Consider the following 17,724-nt stretch of genomic DNA (forward strand, 5'->3'; position numbering starts at 1 on the left):
CAAAAACAATATAAACATCCCAACAAATAGCTGCCTCAGCGCGATGGCAACCGTGAACTGGGGAGAGGTTGACAATGTAGAAACTGAAGCATCTATTTTCAAGCAACCTGAAATTCCATTTTCCTTTCAGCATATTGGGAAATACCTGCAGGCAGAGGCCATCAAGAAGAATCGTCATGATTTCTACGATGACTGGAAGGGATATTTCAAAATGGTGAGTTGCCTGAAAATTCAGTTACACGGATTGTGCATAGCTCAATCTTAGGATTAGTTAGGGAAGAGTTACCTGAACAATTGTACAGAGCACCCAGGAGAAATGACTATTTATTTTAAACTGTTAACTGAAATAAAAATGTTGGTATTTTTATTTTCTGACACACGGTGGCAGCATTAAGTATTCCCAGTTGAGGTACAGCACGGGGTTAGATACAAAGTAAAGCTCCCTCTGCATTGTCCCCAACAAACACTCCCAGGACAGGTACAGCACGGGGTTAGATACAGAGTAAAGCTCCCTCTACACTGTCCCTATCAAACACTCCCAGGACAGGTACAGCACAGGGTTAGATACAGAGTAAAGCTCCCTCTACACTGTCCCCATCAAACACTCCCAGAACAGGTACAGAAGAAGATTAGATGTAGAGTAAATCTCCCTCTAGTATTCCTTTAATAGTCCTTTATCTTAACCTTTCTAGGGTGTACTTATCTGCATCTTTAAGACACTTTTCTGTCTTCCACCAGCCAGTCTCCTGTGATCCCTGAAAAAGATTTACTGACCAGTTAGGAGTGGTGTTGTGTTGTAGGTACTAGCAGCCTTGGACTTAGGGATGTGATGGTGTGGGATGCAAGGGAGGCCCAATTTGCATCACTTTTACGGCTTGATCCATTTCTAAGATAGAAACTTCTCATTCTCAGCAAAGAGCCGATTTAACCAACATCTGTTGGATGTCCGGTCCTTTAGTACTTAGTGCTGTATCGGGGTAAAGGGCTGATCTGCTTGGGGTAGGTGACCAAGAGAGAAGATGGAAATTAAATTTCAAACTTTAAGAAATTGACCATCTGTTTTAATGTAATTAATCGGGTGCACTGGCCTAATTCTCTCTCATGTTTAGAGCAGTGGGTATTCAAAGGAGCTGTATACCATAATGTCAATGCCTGCAACTTATTATTCAGCTTGTTGAAATATCGCTTACAGTAGTTCAATTTTTTAAAAATTATTTATTCCTGGGTTACGGGTATCGCTGGCTAGACAGAATTTATTGTCCATCCCTAATTGCCCCTTGAGAAGGTGGTGATGAGCAGCCGCTTTGAGCCGCTGCAGTCCATGTGGTGTAGGTACACCCGCAGTGCTGTTAGGGAGGGAGTTCCAGGATTTTGACCCAGCGAAGATGAAGGAATGGCCGATATATTTCTAAGTCAGGATCTTTAACACTGCCGAATCCAGGCTAAACAACATCAGGTGACTTTATTTAATGTAGCACACAGTGCTCAATATTATAAAAATCGTGGTTTAAAACGATTGGCAAAAGAACCAGATGCAACATGAAGAAACACTTCCTTATGCAGAAAGTTGTGACCTGGAAGACGCTGCCTGAGGGGGTGGTGGAAGCAGATTCAGTAAGAATTTTCAAAAGGGAATTGGATAAATACTGGAATGGGAGAACATTTAAGAGCTGTGGGGAATGCGATTAATTGGACAGCTCTTTCAAAGAGCCAGCACAGGCACAATGGGCCGAATCACCTCCTCCAGTATGGTATCATTGTTCGATAGTTTATGATTAATGAAATACTGTTGGACAGTGATATAGGGCAAGTCTTGCACCATTACATTTTCATTAAAAGTTCTTTGCCCAAAATGAAAGTATCAGCTACTTAACTATTTTGTTCTCCTTAGGTGTGGGCAGTGCTATTACTGGTAGACCTAGGGTGAGAGATTGAATCTGGTATCACCCTCAGAGGATTTAAAAAATGAGGTGGGCCAGCAGCTTATTACTTTCATGTGATGGAACTCTGAGCACCCTTCTAGGGTTGTATTTTCTCCAACCTGTATGGTGCATTTAATTAGTTCTGCTGAAAGTATTGTGGCTGCTCTCTTCACCTCCCTGCACATCTCTTCAAACAAAAAGAGTAATAGGCACAAATGGTCAGCCTTTAAAACAGCCACAAGTTCATGTTTTCCTGGATATTGAAATCTTGGTTTGGGTGCCAGGATGGTTCCATTCAGTGTATATAGGAGGGCAGAAGGTGCAGTGCATTGGAAGCATTGTTAAAGTCTTGGGTTCAGATGATGTCCTAAATGAATGGTACTTGTATTGCACACAATGGCTTCCCTTGGTCATTCAGTCCATATATTCATCATCCTTTTACATAATTAAAATATAAGTCTCTTTCCAACTTTCTGAGTTTGTGGCACATTTGCAGCTCCAGCTACCCAGCTATCTTTTTTTTTAATGAAGGCTATCCTATCTCTTTAATTTTCTTTAGTAAAGGAAACCTAGGGAAAAGCAGGGTTATCCCAGTCTCTCTTCAGCCAGTGAAAGGGCCTTCCCTGTTGAAATAAGTGTGTAGTTGAGCAATAGGTATCTTCTCTAGTCTCATGAGAAGTTCATTTGGCATCTGCCCATAGTGATATGAGGTCATGATGTGGAGGATTGCAGCTGCAGACTCGGGATCCATCCCTCCATGATGTCTGAGCAATGCCTGAGAGTCCTTTGTGAGAACAATATTGGGTAGGATTCTGGCCAATGCCAAAGCTGCTGATGTTTATGAAAATCCAATATGGAATACATTCATTTGAAGCAAGTAATTTTAAAAAAAAAACTATTTTGCTTGTTAATCTGTTCTCTTTTGGTCAGTTTATGTAATTTGTGATCTCTGCTTGAGAGTAATATGCCCTGCGTATATTGTAAAGTTACCTTGGATTTTGGGATTGGAACCATAAGCTAATTTTATTCATTTCTCTTTGCAGAATGTTGCAAGGCAAAACAATGACAGTGATTGCGGAGCCTTCGTATTGCAGGTGTGTGAAACAGCCCTTTGTCAAGAACAGCTCAGTTACTACTCCAAATGAGAATTGCTCGCCTGGTCTCCTTGCCTGCTCTTTTCACCCTCTGTAGTATACCTTCTCTGCTTCTACTGGCTGTGCTCCCTAACCTCATAATATTATTTCAAACATACAAAAAAGGACAGGTACACAGGAACAGGAAGAGGCCATTCAGCCCCTTGAGCCTGTTCATGGCTGCTCTGTATCTTGACTCCTTTTACCTCCCTTGGTTCCATAATCCTTAATTCCCCTCACCCAATAAAAATCTCAGTCTTGACTTTTGAAATTTCCAATTGATCCCCCAGCCTCAACAGATTTTGGGGGAGAGAGTTCCAGATTTCCATTCCCCTGTATGTGAAGAAGTGCTTCCTGACATCACCCTGAACAGCCTGGCTTTAATTTTAAGGTTAGGTCCCCTTGTTCTGGACTCTTCTACCAGAGAAAATAGTTCTTATCCTATCAAATCCTTTCATCATTTTAAACATCTCAAATAGCTCACCTTTTAACTTTGTATATTCAAGGGAATGCAAGCCTGGTCCATGTAACCTGTCCTCATAGTATCATATGTGTTATATAATATTCCCCCTCAGCCAGTCACACTCATTTCAATCCCCTGAAGTCCCTGGAAATTGCTCTCTGATCCCTGAAGGTGAAATCCAGGTGATCAGTGAATTGGCGACCCATTTACCTTGACGTGGATGGGTTGGCCAATCTCAGGAACTTATCCAGCTCCCTGTTACTTGCTGGCATTGAATCTGTACTGTCTACACATGCTGACAATTTGTTCCAGGGATCAATAACTCTGAAAACGTGAATGTCCCAATATCTAACTTTGTTATGTGCTTCTGCATCTTATACTTATATCCCTTGATTCTCCCTAACCTATCTACTGCAAATAGCTTATCCACTTGGGGAAGAATTTTCATGGTTTAAAGACCTCAGTTAAATTTCCTCTCCACCCATGCTTTGACTAAAACAGCAAGGCTCTCTAAGCCTGTTATGCTAACTGAAGGCCTTTAAAATCGGTATCAGTTTAATGATATACCATTGTATCTTTTTAAAGTTCTTTACATCATCTAACACGTAAAGGGGACCAAAGCTGAACGAGTATTCTGAATGAAGCCAAATCGAGGCCTTCTACACCTACATGTGTTTAACTACGTTTATCAACATTGAAAGGCATCTGCCCTGTGCAGGCCCATTTTCCCCATTGCATCTAGATCTTCCTGAGATCGAAGACCATTATACCCACATGTATCTTTGCATCTTGCGGTTAGTTCCCTTGACATCTTCATCTAGACCATTGATAAAGATGGTGAAGATGGCCACTGCCAGTGACTGGTTCTCATGCTGTATCACTGCCATTGATAAGTATCTTCTGTCTACCAGAATGTAACCAGTTTGTTGTCCAACCCAAAATCTGTTCACCAATCTCTCAGGACCCAATTTTTGTTTGGCACCTTGCCAAAGGGTTTTTAAAAATTAAGATACACAGTGTCGAACGGGCCATTCAAGCCCCCCAAATCACTAATGCCCTCAAAAAAGAAGCAACGAGACAGGTCCTTCTTTTGTTGAGACTCCATAATAAGCCCTTCTCTGTTGAGGTTCACATGGGCCCGTCAAGAAACTTGCTTGTACCCAAAGTCAAACTAATGAGCCTGTGATTTTCCAGTTCTGACTGAGATTTGTTTTGAGATCATTTATTTTGGAGGACTATTGACGCTGAGTTATAGAATCGACCTGAGATGTATCATTGATAACTAAAATCATCTTATGTACTGAAGACTGATGCAAAGTAGCCAATGAAAAACCTGGGAATCTACTAGATTCTACCCTGATGAATCTTTCAGTGGCCTTTCAAGTTCTTGATGAGCTTCTGACTTCCTAACATGGCTGAAGATTACTTTGATATTATCAGCACGCCTAACTGTCATTCTTTCCCATCTCCTTTTGGCTGCTCTAGTTGCAGGCTTCTGATGCCTTCAGCTGCATTTTATACATAGCCCTGTTCTTTTGAGAGGAGTTTGCTTTAAGCCAGTAAAAATATTTCTGCTTAAGTCTTGATTTGTCTGTTGTTATGGGCTTTGGGCCAGTTTGGTTTGGTTTTACCATGTATTCTTTTCACTCTAGGGGCATGTTTAACTTCCTTTTGCATAATGGTGATTTTGGAGGCATTCCATTTTTCTTTAATGTTTCCATTAACCCTGCCTGATAAAACCTTTGAACTAATCTTTAACTAATCCACCATCTTTGCAAATGTACTGGCAGCCATATCAAAAATCTAGTGGTTGCATTAGATTTGCATTACCTTGCTTTGACTGATCCAAGTTAAATCTAATAATATTATGATCACTGTTGTAAAACCTGTAATGACTGATTTTTCGCTATTCTTTTAATGGAAGCAAGCCCCACATATTCCAGGAACCTGTCTCTGTTGGGCCTGGTTTTTAAAAAGGTGTCTTGGTGACATGTGCCCCTTTATAAAGATGGGCAAGGAACCCCTCAGTTCATCTTGACCTATGACTGCAGCATCCAACTGGTTAATACCCTTTCACCTTACATAGAAAATGCCCTCTCCCTCAGTATTTGAAACATGTTGAATGACAATTGTTTTAATTGAAGGAAACCTTACTAAGTTAGGTTCTTTATGTCCTTCATTCCAATTGTTTTCACTCCAAATGATGCCAACCCACCAGGCTAGTCTGTGAAACCCTTTATACAATGAAATCTGTCACCACACTCATTGTTTAAGTTCACTCAATTTTGATAGAGCGAATACAGGATAATGCTTTTAGTTGTGGGGAAGAGCATTAACTAGAGGCCATCAATATAAGATAGTCAACAAGAAATCTAATAGGAAATTCAGGAGAAACTTCCTTACTCAAAGCGTCGTGAGAACGTGGAACTCACTACCACAGGGAGTGGTTGAAGTGAATGGTACGGATGATTTACGACAAGCATATGAGGGAGAAGGAGACAAAGGGTTGCGATGATAAATTTAAATCAGAAAAGATGGGAGGAGGCTCAAATGGAGCATAAACACTGGCATGGACTGGTTGGACCAAATGGCCTCCTTCTGTGTCATACGTCCTATGTAATGTAATTAATGCCTGTGGAAGTGCCTCCCTAAAATGAATCAGTACCTGGAGTAGAGTAAGTTGGGTGGGGAGAGAGGGAGAACACTAAGATGTTAAAAATGTTTCAACTCCTGAATGTGAAGTTTAGCCAATAGTTATGTCTGTGTTGTTTCAGTTCTGTAAATGTCTGGCTCTGGGTCAACCGTTCAGCTTCACCCAGCAGGACATGCCCAAGCTGCGGCGCCAGATCTACAAGGAACTTTGCAACTGCAAGCTCACTGTGTGAGGAGCCCGCTTCCGGAGGATGGCCAACACAAACCTAGCATTGGGTGATCGACCAGACAAACGCACCCTTTTGTGAACATTACAAGGATGGTGCAAGTTAAGAAGACTTGATTAAACAATCTTGGTCTTCAAATGTGTTGAAACATGAAACTTTTTTTCTTTTTTTTAAAAAAAACAAACTTTTTTTTCTATGCCATATTTTTTCAGTTATTTAAGTGTTGTTCAATTTTGAAATTCTGGTTAGCTGTATTGTATTATCACACCAGGATTACAGGACTAAAAGGCAGCAACAGATATATGTGAAGGCTTTGGGTTATTTAGTATCTTTAAAGCTGTCTAATGGCTGGGTTGTAAACTGGCGGAGGAAGTGATTATGCAGGATCGGTGACTTTCCATATGGACCATCAGTTTTAATTCGAGGCTTACTTGTCACTTGGGATTATTTTCCACAAGCTCTCGGTCAGCCCTTTCAGTGAAATGGCTTGGTGCAGTGAATCCTTCCATCTTTGGGATGGGTAGGGGAGCAAGCATGATGCTGCCCATCTTGTATGGTTATGCTGTCATCTCAATTGTCAACAAGCATTGCTCACAGTGGTCATGGAGAGGCTGCGGCCTTGTGCGGTGGGGAACGGAAGAGGATACCTGTGAGGATTTTAAAATAAAGGAAAGTTGCACCTATTGACGTATGGTCAAATTAATGTGAAAGTGGTGGTTAGTCACTTTCCAAATCCACCAAATCCTCTTAAAGATGTTGTTTGGTGTTTTGTTCTCTTTGGTGTCTTTTTCAGTTTATATGTTTAAAACAAAAAGCTGGGATTTAATATTGTGACCAAAATGTAGATTTGTTAAAGCCTTTAGGTTTGCTTTTGAATGGAGAAGGAAGATGCAGTAGCCTGTCAGCATTAACCACGTGTACCTCACCAACTGAGTCAGTGTGGTACCATCTCCCTTCAGTACTACGCCCGTAGTAAAAGTTTGATCGGTCATATTATTATACTTGTAACACTCACCAAGCATCGCTCTTAAGTGTCCACACAGTTTGGTAGTACCCTGTAAGTAAGTGTTTCTGTATGAAGAAAATGGGGTTTTGGTGGGTGGGGGCAGGCAGGGATTACAGGGAGGGTGCAGAAGACCACTGAATATCAGTTTTGCTTTGTGAAATCTTTGTTATAAAAAATTTCAACACATGCAGCATTAAGTGAGCTATCTTCTGCCTGCTCCCCTATCACACACTATGGCTTTAAAAAATAAAATATTGGATAGCAATTTTTTTATTTTAAGTTCTTGGTGGAAATTCAAAATGAAACTCTGGCATTTGAGCTGCGTTTTGAGTAGTCCCTGAGACACCTAGTTATGTTTTCAGTGTACAGTAATGGATAGCTGAAAGATACTTTCCAAAACAAATTTCTTTAGCTTTGATTTATGAAATGTGTTTTGCTGGTGCCCTCCTTGCTAATCTGAACACTAGCTTCATGAGCAGTCCTTGCTAGCACCTGCTGCTTCTGTGGCTCCCAAAGGCAGAGCTGCAGAGAAAGTATCACATACTGAGATTGTTTTGCTCACTTAACCTTTTCATCACTGGGGCTGAAGTTCAAATCCAGCGCAGACCAAGACCATGAAGGACTCTTCTGTCTGCTGCATGTAAAGGTCCTGTCTAAAGCAAAGCAGGGCTTAGTGAGCATGGGTTCATCACACAAGCTACTATTGAAGTGGCAGCCTCACTCAAACTGCAACAGTGACAGTTATAAGAAGTAGAACCGTCACTGGGGATTGTTGTTCCAAGTTCAGGATGAAGGGACTTTTGTTGGGACAGAGGGAGTTTTACTTGGTATCAGTCCATGCTGTACCTAATTTTGGAGGGCTCAATGTTGACAGTGGGAAAGTATTCTATCTCTCAGTGCTGCTAAGTTCCATCATCGGTGTTTAAAGTTGCAGAGGAGGTGTCTGCTATACTTGGACGATGTTCAATGTGTGCATTTTAAATTCTGTGGTTGTAATTCTTATACGCCCCCTCTGTGCAATAGCTGTCCTAACTGGCTGCTTCATGGAAGGGGATGAGGGGGTTTAAAAGGCATAAGTGTGGAACAGTGTTTGAACTTCAGTTGATCTTGATACCCTGTTTTATGTAGAGGTGGAAAGATGCTGGATTAATAAGTGAAGTTATTGGATCTATTCAAAGGCATAAGATTTTGTTGTGTATTTTTTGCTCTGTTCTGGGAAGGGAAAGCTCCACTGAAGCCTTTTGTTTGTGCCAAAACTGAGATTTACACCCTCCAATACTCTTTCAATTGCAACTATTAATGAGCTCAGTTTTTGCTTGGAGGAGGAATCCATCAGTAAATATTGTCCATTTTTAGGGGTTTCTGTGGGCCAGTCTTAATTTTCCTACATGCTTAAGTGCAATCATTCTGTGGCCTGAACCTTAGAGTCTGGCAATGTCTCCTGAATCTCTCAAACTGCATGTTCTACAGTTCCAGTCTGAAAATAGCAATCTTGCGGCTAAGTAGACAGAAGCAACAGTTGGATGGATGCAAACGTTTAAGTCCTATTTCCTTTGTTATACATTTTTTAAGGGGTGCAAGCTTTCCCATTACAAAGACAAAGTTTTATATTTTGGAGTAAACACTAATTGGGGGTTTGGGGTTGCTGAAACCTTGTGTGTCTCAGTTGGGTTGCTTAATCTTAGTGATTTTAGTGTAAAGGAGTGAGCAACTCATTTTGCAGCTCATGGAATATGATGTGTGAAACTGATTTCTCTTGGTCTTCCTCCCCCCTCCCTCTGTCTTGGAAATAGATTGCATTTGTACAACGCCTTATCGTGTCACAAAGTGTGTCACTAAAAAGTTTGGTGATTCTTATTATATAGGCAAATACATAACCTGCAAAAGAGAATCCATAAAATTAAATGGTTAAAATCTCTACTAGATTATTGGGGAGTAGACTTTGACAATTGCATGTTTCCTCCTGCTATTGTATTTCCATCCGTCTCTTAACTCTGGTCAACTTTGTCAAGCTTCTGGTCTTGGAGTTGGGTCTCCTGGAGCTGCAAGGTGAAACCTGGACCCTGTTGAAAGAGATCTCACAATGGAGCAGCATCTTCATTTGTCAGGATGTGTTGAATTGCTGCATAAAAGTGAGTTAATTCCCAGCTGGTGTGTCAGCTGGAACTGATGTTAAGTGACAATTTGGTTGGGAAACAAAACTTGGAAACTATTTAAGGCAAGAAGAATTTCCATTACTAAGCAGAGATTTGGTCCATGTTAAACCTGACTTGCCTGATTTTTTTTTTTTAACAAGTAGCGTAACTTGTACCTGGTTTACATCTATAGCAATCATACTTTAGTGAAGTTGAAATGAATCCAACTCTGCAGTGTTTGCATCCACAAAAGATGCTGCTGGGATTGATGTGTCTGTGGATCCAAACAATGGCAAAAGTGAGAAAATATGGCCAAGGATTATACCACTTGATCTTAGGTTTGCCTTTTAAACCTAGAAGGGTGAGAACCATTTGTACTGTTTCAGCCCGTTCATCATATCTCCGTCTGAATAAAAACAAAAAATATTGCAAGATAGGGGGTGTCCACAAGTCTGGGCAGAGAGCTAAACCTTCAATCATTTATATGAAGCCACTTATACAAGAGCTTACAGCTGATATGGCCTTTGAAAGTGGAGTCTGCAATACCACATCTTCACATCTCGGGTTTTGTTGTGACTATTGTGCAATCACAGTAACATGCCGTTTCTGTTAGATTTGTAACAATTGTCGAGGGTATTACATAGCTGTAGATTGTGAAGTGTCAGCAAAGCGCTTGCCTGCAATTTGCATTCTGCCTGATAGAGAAATCTGTGCATACATACTGCACCTGGCTGGTCAATATTTAATGTTTGAAAGTGCAGGCAGGTGCAGCTGCTCTCTCAACCTTCAGAGAAACTGCACTGAGTTTCTAAAGTGCTTGGGAGATCCATCAGAGCACTGGTTTTAAAACCCAGCTGCTCTCTCACAACTGGAATTATTTTAAAACTAAACGCTGGAAATTCTCAGCAGGTCATACAGCATTTATGCAGAGAGGAAAAGAGTTAATATTTCAGGTCAATACCTTCAGGTTAACTCTGTTTCTCTCTACACAGATGCCTATCCTGCTCAGTTTCCAGCATTTTCTGTTTTATTTCAGATTTCCATATCTGCAGAATTTTGCTTTTGTATTGGGGTTACGCTTTACTATGTTGAGCTCTCAAAGGTGCCTTGGCTTTAATGCCAGGAATGCAACCTTGGTCTGAAATATTGTGCCGTTATTGTGTTGATGTGTTTACATTGATGCAAATGTGGCAGAAGAAATGCATCCTAATCCCAGAATCGAATTGACTCACTTCTAGGGAAGTGAGGGAGGAGAAAGTGTAAGGCTGGAAGCTGAAGGCTCTCCATCCAGAGAAAAGCAACCATGGAAACAATGGTCAAACTTCCATTTGTGTTACATGGAATTCTGGGGTTTTTAACCTGTATTTTCAGGATGATATTTCACGCTTTATTCCCCAAAACTACAAACCCATGGCCTTGCTCCTTTTTTTCTGAAGTGGGGTTAGGGAGGAGAGGATTAATGGGAATGAAGAAAATGGATACAGCCAAAAGACAGTGAAGGACCAGAGGTGTAAGTGCACCAAGTATTACTTTTCTGAGCCATTGTTTTAGGGAAGCTGAAAAATAGAAGCTAAAAGTAAGGGGGAGAATTCTAGTTCCCCTGTGAATAATAGACCCTCGTCAGCCCCACTATATTTTCCATCAACACCTCCCTCCCCATTAAAACATTGGGTCTTTGCTTCGCTCATCCTGATTGCAGCTGGCAATCTGGATGGATCTCATGATAGTGAAAGCCTTGAGAGCAGACTTGGGAACATTTCTAAAGCCAAAAGATGTACCCTCAGGCCCAGCAGCCAGTGCATAAGTCATACTCCAAACTGTTGGTCACAAGGTGGTGAAAATGGAGGGCTGGGGTGGGATGAGTCACCTGGCATTGTGCTGCATGGGGAGTACACTTACCTGCTTCTAGCCTCCTTCACCTGTTCTGGACCCTTCAGCATCACTCTGCTCTCAGTTGACACTCTCCCATTGCCCTGTTTCAAGCTCCATGAATTCTGTTCCCCTCTCTTGGGCTGCAGCTTCCATCCATGCACAGCAGTGGCAATGTGTGATTATCAGTTACATTTCATGCTGTTTGGGAGCTGAGAGGGATAGATGTGGAAAGTATGGTGGGGGTGGGTTCAACTTGTACATGGGTTGTTTTACATTTGAGCATATCTGATATAATACAGACATGAAGGTTTATTGTGTTTAATCCTCCTGTTCCCAATATTCTTCTTGTATGAATATCACTGTTGTACTGAATTGAATTTTCCTATCCCTTGTATTGACACAATAAAGATCTGAGTCTTGAGCATCTAGCAGAGGATCTGAAATGTGGTTTCTGTCATGCGATCTAGTAACAGAGTGCTTCAGTATAGCAGAGGGAAGGGTATCCTCATTGATGGAATTGTATGCTCTTTCCCCTACATCCCAAAAAAACTGTTTTTACTCAATCCTTTTACCTTCCACTCCCCTGTCCAAGACACTGACTCTCATAGGAATGCTGATCCACAAGCACTGGCAATGTACAAAGACCTCACCCAAGTAGCCGTTATCATGAATGTTGACAGGCTATTTGGCTGTGATATCCCTCACAGTAAATCAATTCCTCACTTCAAGCCATCTCTATCCACGTGCTTTTTCCCAAAGGTCTCACTGGATAGTGATCAAGAGTTCCGGCTGACTTTCTCTCTCTCTCTCTCTCCCCGCCCCTCACCAACACCTGACTCGAAGACCCAGGGGTGCTGAAGCCATTGTCAGTGTTTCTGCTGCTGCTGCCCTGGTTGAAATCCGTTAACAAGGAAGGACAAGAGTTGGATCTTCCTTGTCTGTATGGCTTTTACCAAAACAACTAGTGTATTTATCAAGAAGCCCATTGAGGGACCATCCCAGCACCTTGTTAGTGGCTTGATAATATTCTCCCATGAGAAATCACTATTGTTGGGACATAGGGAGAAGAAAGGATGCAATTGGCCTCAGCACCTCTGAGTCGTGTGTCAGCTGTGGCTTAGATGACCGTATTCTCTCCTCTGAAGTCAGGAGGTTGTGGGCTCAAGTCCCTTTCTAGAGTCTTGACCATAAAAATCTACACTGACACTCCAGTGCAATACTGATGGAGCAATGCACTGTCAAGGTGCCATCTTTTGAGACAATAAACAAGACCCCGTTGGTCCCCTCAGGTGGATGTAAAAAATCCCGTGAAACTATTTCTAAGAAGAGCGGGAGAGTACTCCCTGGTGTCCTGGACAATATTTATCTCTCAACCAGCATCACTAAAATCAGATTATTTGATCATTATCACATTGCTGTTTGTGGGAGTTTGCTGTGTGCAAATTGGCTGCTGTATTTCCTACATTATAATGGTGACTGTATTTAAAAAGATGTTAAGATATCATTGTGTAAAGCACTGTGGGATGTCCTGCAGGTAATGAGAAGTGTGGATTTTCTTGCCCTTCTGGAGGTATTGCCTCTGAGCTGGAGAATGTGGGCATTTTACACTTGCATTTTGCAACGAGGGGAAAAATCATTGTTAGGTAATCACCTGTCACTGTACTTGCCTCTTTTCTACTGACATACCTAATTTCTGTTCTCCTGGCTCCCTTTAAAGCTCAGTTTTGTTCTGGCAAAGGATACCATGAATCATCAGAATTAACCCACATTTAATGACTCACTAGCCCATGTGTCAACACATTGACATGCTGCCATGAGAATTTTCAATTTAGAGAGACTAAAAGGCTTATCTTTATTCCTCCCTGCCTTCAAAGGCTGAGCCTTTACTAGAATTTTCCTACTACAGTTATAATAGTTACACAGAGTTATCTAATATATTGAATGGACTTCCCATTTCAAAGGCTTGGAATCTCTAAAGAGACTGATGGATGCCGTGATGAGGGGTCGTTGATATCAGTACAAATTTCACTCCACAAAATGACACAGCTGAGCTGAGTCCAAATAGCTTAACAACAAACAGATCGACAAGAGCTGAGACTGAAGTGTGTACAATGCAAGTCCCCATTAATTAGTGAACATCCCTATCTCATCAACGAGGCACATCAGTTGATTGCTCGTTACTCTGCCTTGGGAATCAATGCACTTGCCTAGCTCCTGGATCGTCTGAAGAGGGTTGACTCGGTTGCAATTTTTAATGACCAACTTAGAAGCTTAGCTCCCTCACCTCTATATTGGATAGTCACTCACTGATCATTAGTTGACTAACCAACACAAATGTAAGTGCTTGCTATCTGAATAGGAATAACACAGTAAACAGCACAACTCACTCTAAGATGTGTAAATGCATTACCACCATCTTTCTGACCGTATGATATGTAACTGGTCCATCAAACAGGTTCTATGGGTTACAGATGAAGGCCTTCAACAACTGCTTGTCTCTCTGTACCTAATCATAGCAGGTACCAAACCCTGGTTACACAAGGTGTTCTCAAACCCTGCTTCCAGCCATTATCATCTTCAATTCCCTCACCAACCATAGAACATGCTTTTAGTGTGGTGGGAGGATTTAGGCAGCATAGGTTGTGATTTTTAAAAATTTATTCTTTCGTGAGATGTGGACATCACTGGCGAGGCCAGCATTTTATTGTCTATCCCTAATTGCCCTTGAACTGAGTGGCTTGCTAGGCTATTTCAGAGGGTAGTTAAGAGTCGACCTCACTGCTGTGGATCTGGAATCACATGTAGGCCAGACTCTGTAAGGTAGGCAGATTTCCTTCTCTAAAGAATATTAGTGAACCAGATGAGATGTGCCAGCATCATGATATGCCAGGTGTTTAATGACAGGTACTCAGCTCACTCATCAATTGTTTAAACCAGATCCTTATGAGGCCAACTTCATTTTCAGGTTCTTCAGTCAAGGGCTGCTGTAGGCCAGTGTTCTGCCTTCTTGCAATTGCTTCCCCTATTTTCCTAACAACCTGGTCCTGGATCTCGCAAACAGATCAAAGAAGCATACCTAAGAGTGCTGTACCACCAAAGGAAGGTATTTGGAAATGTAATGTACACCACAAGTACTGGGACTCAGCTGTCACTGAAGAAACTTTAATTAACCCATTTATTTTGTTCCTTCTTCAAGCAGTCCTGAAGGAATGTCAAAATTACAGCGGGTGTCCAACAAAACCCCCAGATACAGATATTAACCAACAATTAGGAAAGATGATCTTTGTAATCAAATTGTTGCATACAAGACATTCAGGAAAGATGGGAAAGGAAGAAAAGGGGGAGAAGTGGCGGTATTGATTCAGGAGATCATTGCAGTGCTGGAGAAAGAGGATGTTCCAGGGGGGTCAAGGACAGAGCTAAAGAACAAAAATTATACAATTACATTGCTCGGTGTAGTCTATAGGCCACCAATTAGTGGGAAGAATGTAAAGGGACAAATTTGCAAGGAAATTACAGAGAGGTGCAAGAATTATAGTGTAGTTATAATGGAGGACTTTAATTATCTGAATGCATACTGGGCTAGTATTAGTGTAAAGGGTAGAGAAGGGCATTCTGGATTGTCTTCAGGAAAAATTTTTACAGCAGTATGTTTCCAGGCCAATGAGAGGGGAGGCACTGCTGGACTTGGTTCTTGGGAATGAGGTGGTGTAAGTGGATCAACTATCAAGGGGACAGTGATCTTTGTAGATTTAGGTTGGCTATGGAAAAGGTCAAAGAACATTCTATAATAATAATAACTGGGGAAAAGCCAACTTCAAAGGTCTAAGAACAGATCTGGGCCGAATAAATTGGAATCAAAAGTTGGAGGAAAAACAGTAGCTGAACAATGGGCTATCTTCACAGAAGAGAGAATTTGGGGATAGTCAAGGTATCTTCCCTCGAAAGGTAGGGCAAAGAAATCCAGAGCTCCCTGGATGACAAAAAAGATAGAGATTAGGATGAAGAAGAAAAAGTGTGCTGATGACAGATGACTGGTTCTCAATACAATGGAGAACCAGGCTGAACAGAGAAGGTTCAGAGAGGAAGTGAAAAAGCAAATAAGAGAAGTGAAGAAGGAGTATGAAAAGAGATTGGCAGCGAACATAAAAGGGGATCCCAAAGTCTTCTATAGGCATAAATAGTAAAAGGAGTAGTACTGATTAGGGACCAAAAAGGGGATTTACACATGGAGACAGGGGGAATAATTCAGGTACTAAATTAATACTTTGCCTCTGTCTTCACCAAGGAAGAATCTACCAAGGCCACAATGAAAGAGGAGGTAACTAATACGCCATAAGGATTTAAAATTGATAAGGAGGAGATATTAGAAAAGCTGTCTATACTTAAAGTTGATAAAGCACAGGACCGGATGAGATCCATCCAAAGGTACTGAGGAAAGTGATAGTGGAAATTACAGGCATGGCCCATAATTTTCCAGTCTTCCTTAGACTCAGGAGTGATGCCAGAGGACAGGAGAATTGCAAATGTTACAACCTTGTTCAAAAAAAGGGTGTAAAGATAAGCCCAGCAACTACAGGCCAGTCAATTTAACTTTGGTGGTGTGGAAACTTCTAGAAACAAAAATTCAGGATAAAATTTAACAGTCACACGGACAAATGTGGGTTAATTAAGGAAAGCCAGCATGGATTTGTTAAGGGGAAAAGTTTTTTGAACAGGTAACAGAGAGGGTTGATGAGGGCAATGCTCTTGATGTGGTGTACGTGGACTTCTAAACAGATGAAGTGCCACACAACAAACTTGAGCAAAGTTATAGCTTATGAAATAAAATGCACAGCAGCAACATGAAGACGGAATTGGCTGAGTGACAGGAAACAGAGAGTAGTGGTTTTCATGCTGGAGAAAGATTTCAAGTTGAGTTCCCCAGGGGTCAGTGTTGGGACCCTTGCTCTTATGAATATTAATGACGCAGACCATAGTGTATCAAAATTTGCAGATGATATAAACTTGAAAGCATTGTGAACTGTGAGGAGGTTAATGTAGAACTTCAAAAGGTCATAGTCAAAATGGTGGAAAGGATGGACAAGTGACAGATGAAGTTCAATGCAGTGTGCTTGTGAACTGCAAATCTCCTCGTCAAGCTCCTTAAGATGTGAAATGTTCCAATTAAATCACTAAACTGTATGGAATGTAGTCTACTCCTGGGACAATCACCTGCCCCCAGCCCCCACCTCAGAAATCTGTCTAGTGAACATTCATTGCACTCCCTCTAAGACAAGTATATCCTTTAGGGTTGTCAAATGTGATTAAACATATCCTCGGAGGTTTCATCACATAACTTTCCCTCACGCTTTTTCCATTAGTCGGCCAACACATCCATCCTTGTGACGCACTGCCTTCCCAAGCCAATTGGAAAGTAAAAAGACTCGTTATCCAACCGAATGATGCTTGGCTGTCAGTCAAACAGACTTCAGTGCCCCCACCGCCCCCCAACGCCATTTTCAATATTTTTCTATATCTGGCAAAGAAAAATTTAATAAAAAGAGTGAGGTGGCAGACATAGGTCAGCGTCAGAGCGGGTGCTTTGCACGTGTAAGGTCCTGGGTTCATTTCCTAGTATCCCCACCGGAATTTTTTGTGGGGCAGGCTCAGCAGGCCGAATGGCCTCCTCCTGCTCCTCAAGTCCCATGTTCCAAAAAGGGCAATCTATTCAGGGTCCTTCTGGTTTTTTTTTCTCTCTCTCTCTCTCTCTTTCTCCAGAGTTGCACAGAGCAGTGTCCTGGGGATTGATCTCCATTCAATTCCTGGACCCCACCCCGCACCGCCCCCCCCCCACCCCGACCCATCCTGGAGGGTTGGCCACCCTCATACCCTTCCCTAGGCAAGGAGACCAGGACTGTTCCCGAATTGTGCAGGCGAATGCTTTCTGACATGCTGAGCATTTGCAGCATGTTCTATTCCTTGTTTAATCAAATTGGGCCTTGGATGTTGGCTGGCACTCCTTTGTCTGATAATGAATGGGACTTTGTGAGAGATCTAGCGGACACGTGGTCTCTGGGAGTGAGAATACCCATTTATTCCTCCAGCTCGTTTTTTCCATCACGTGCTAAACGCGGGGAGGGGGGGGGGGGGGGTAAGGGGAAGAATGACCCCCCCGAAAAAAAAGTTCTCCACCAAATATGAGCGAAATACGTGAACTTCCCCCCCCCCCCAAAAAAAACTAAAGATAAAAAAAATCGCACCCAATTAATTTTTGAGACCGGAAGCGATCGTTGGGGGTGGGGGGGGGGGGGGGGGGGGGGGGGGGGGGGGGG

General features: G+C 42.0%; 1 protein-coding gene across 2 annotated transcripts in view; it reads left to right on the top strand.

Moving 5' to 3' along the window:
- The window catches only part of LOC121272379, a 118,676-nt gene extending 106,838 nt beyond the window's left edge, over window positions 1-11,838 (top strand). For both annotated transcript variants that reach the window (XM_041179031.1, XM_041179032.1), the window contains exons 9-11: window positions 131-214; window positions 2,966-3,016; window positions 6,293-11,838. In XM_041179031.1, coding sequence (XP_041034965.1) covers window positions 131-214; window positions 2,966-3,016; window positions 6,293-6,403 — 246 coding nt within the window. In that variant the 3' untranslated portion in view covers window positions 6,404-11,838. The remainder of the gene's footprint in view (window positions 1-130; window positions 215-2,965; window positions 3,017-6,292) is intronic.
- The last annotated feature ends 5,886 nt before the right edge of the window (window positions 11,839-17,724 follow it).

The sequence above is a fragment of the Carcharodon carcharias genome, chromosome 33, assembly GCF_017639515.1.
Source record: "Carcharodon carcharias isolate sCarCar2 chromosome 33, sCarCar2.pri, whole genome shotgun sequence".
Classification (NCBI taxonomy): domain Eukaryota; kingdom Metazoa; phylum Chordata; class Chondrichthyes; order Lamniformes; family Lamnidae; genus Carcharodon; species Carcharodon carcharias.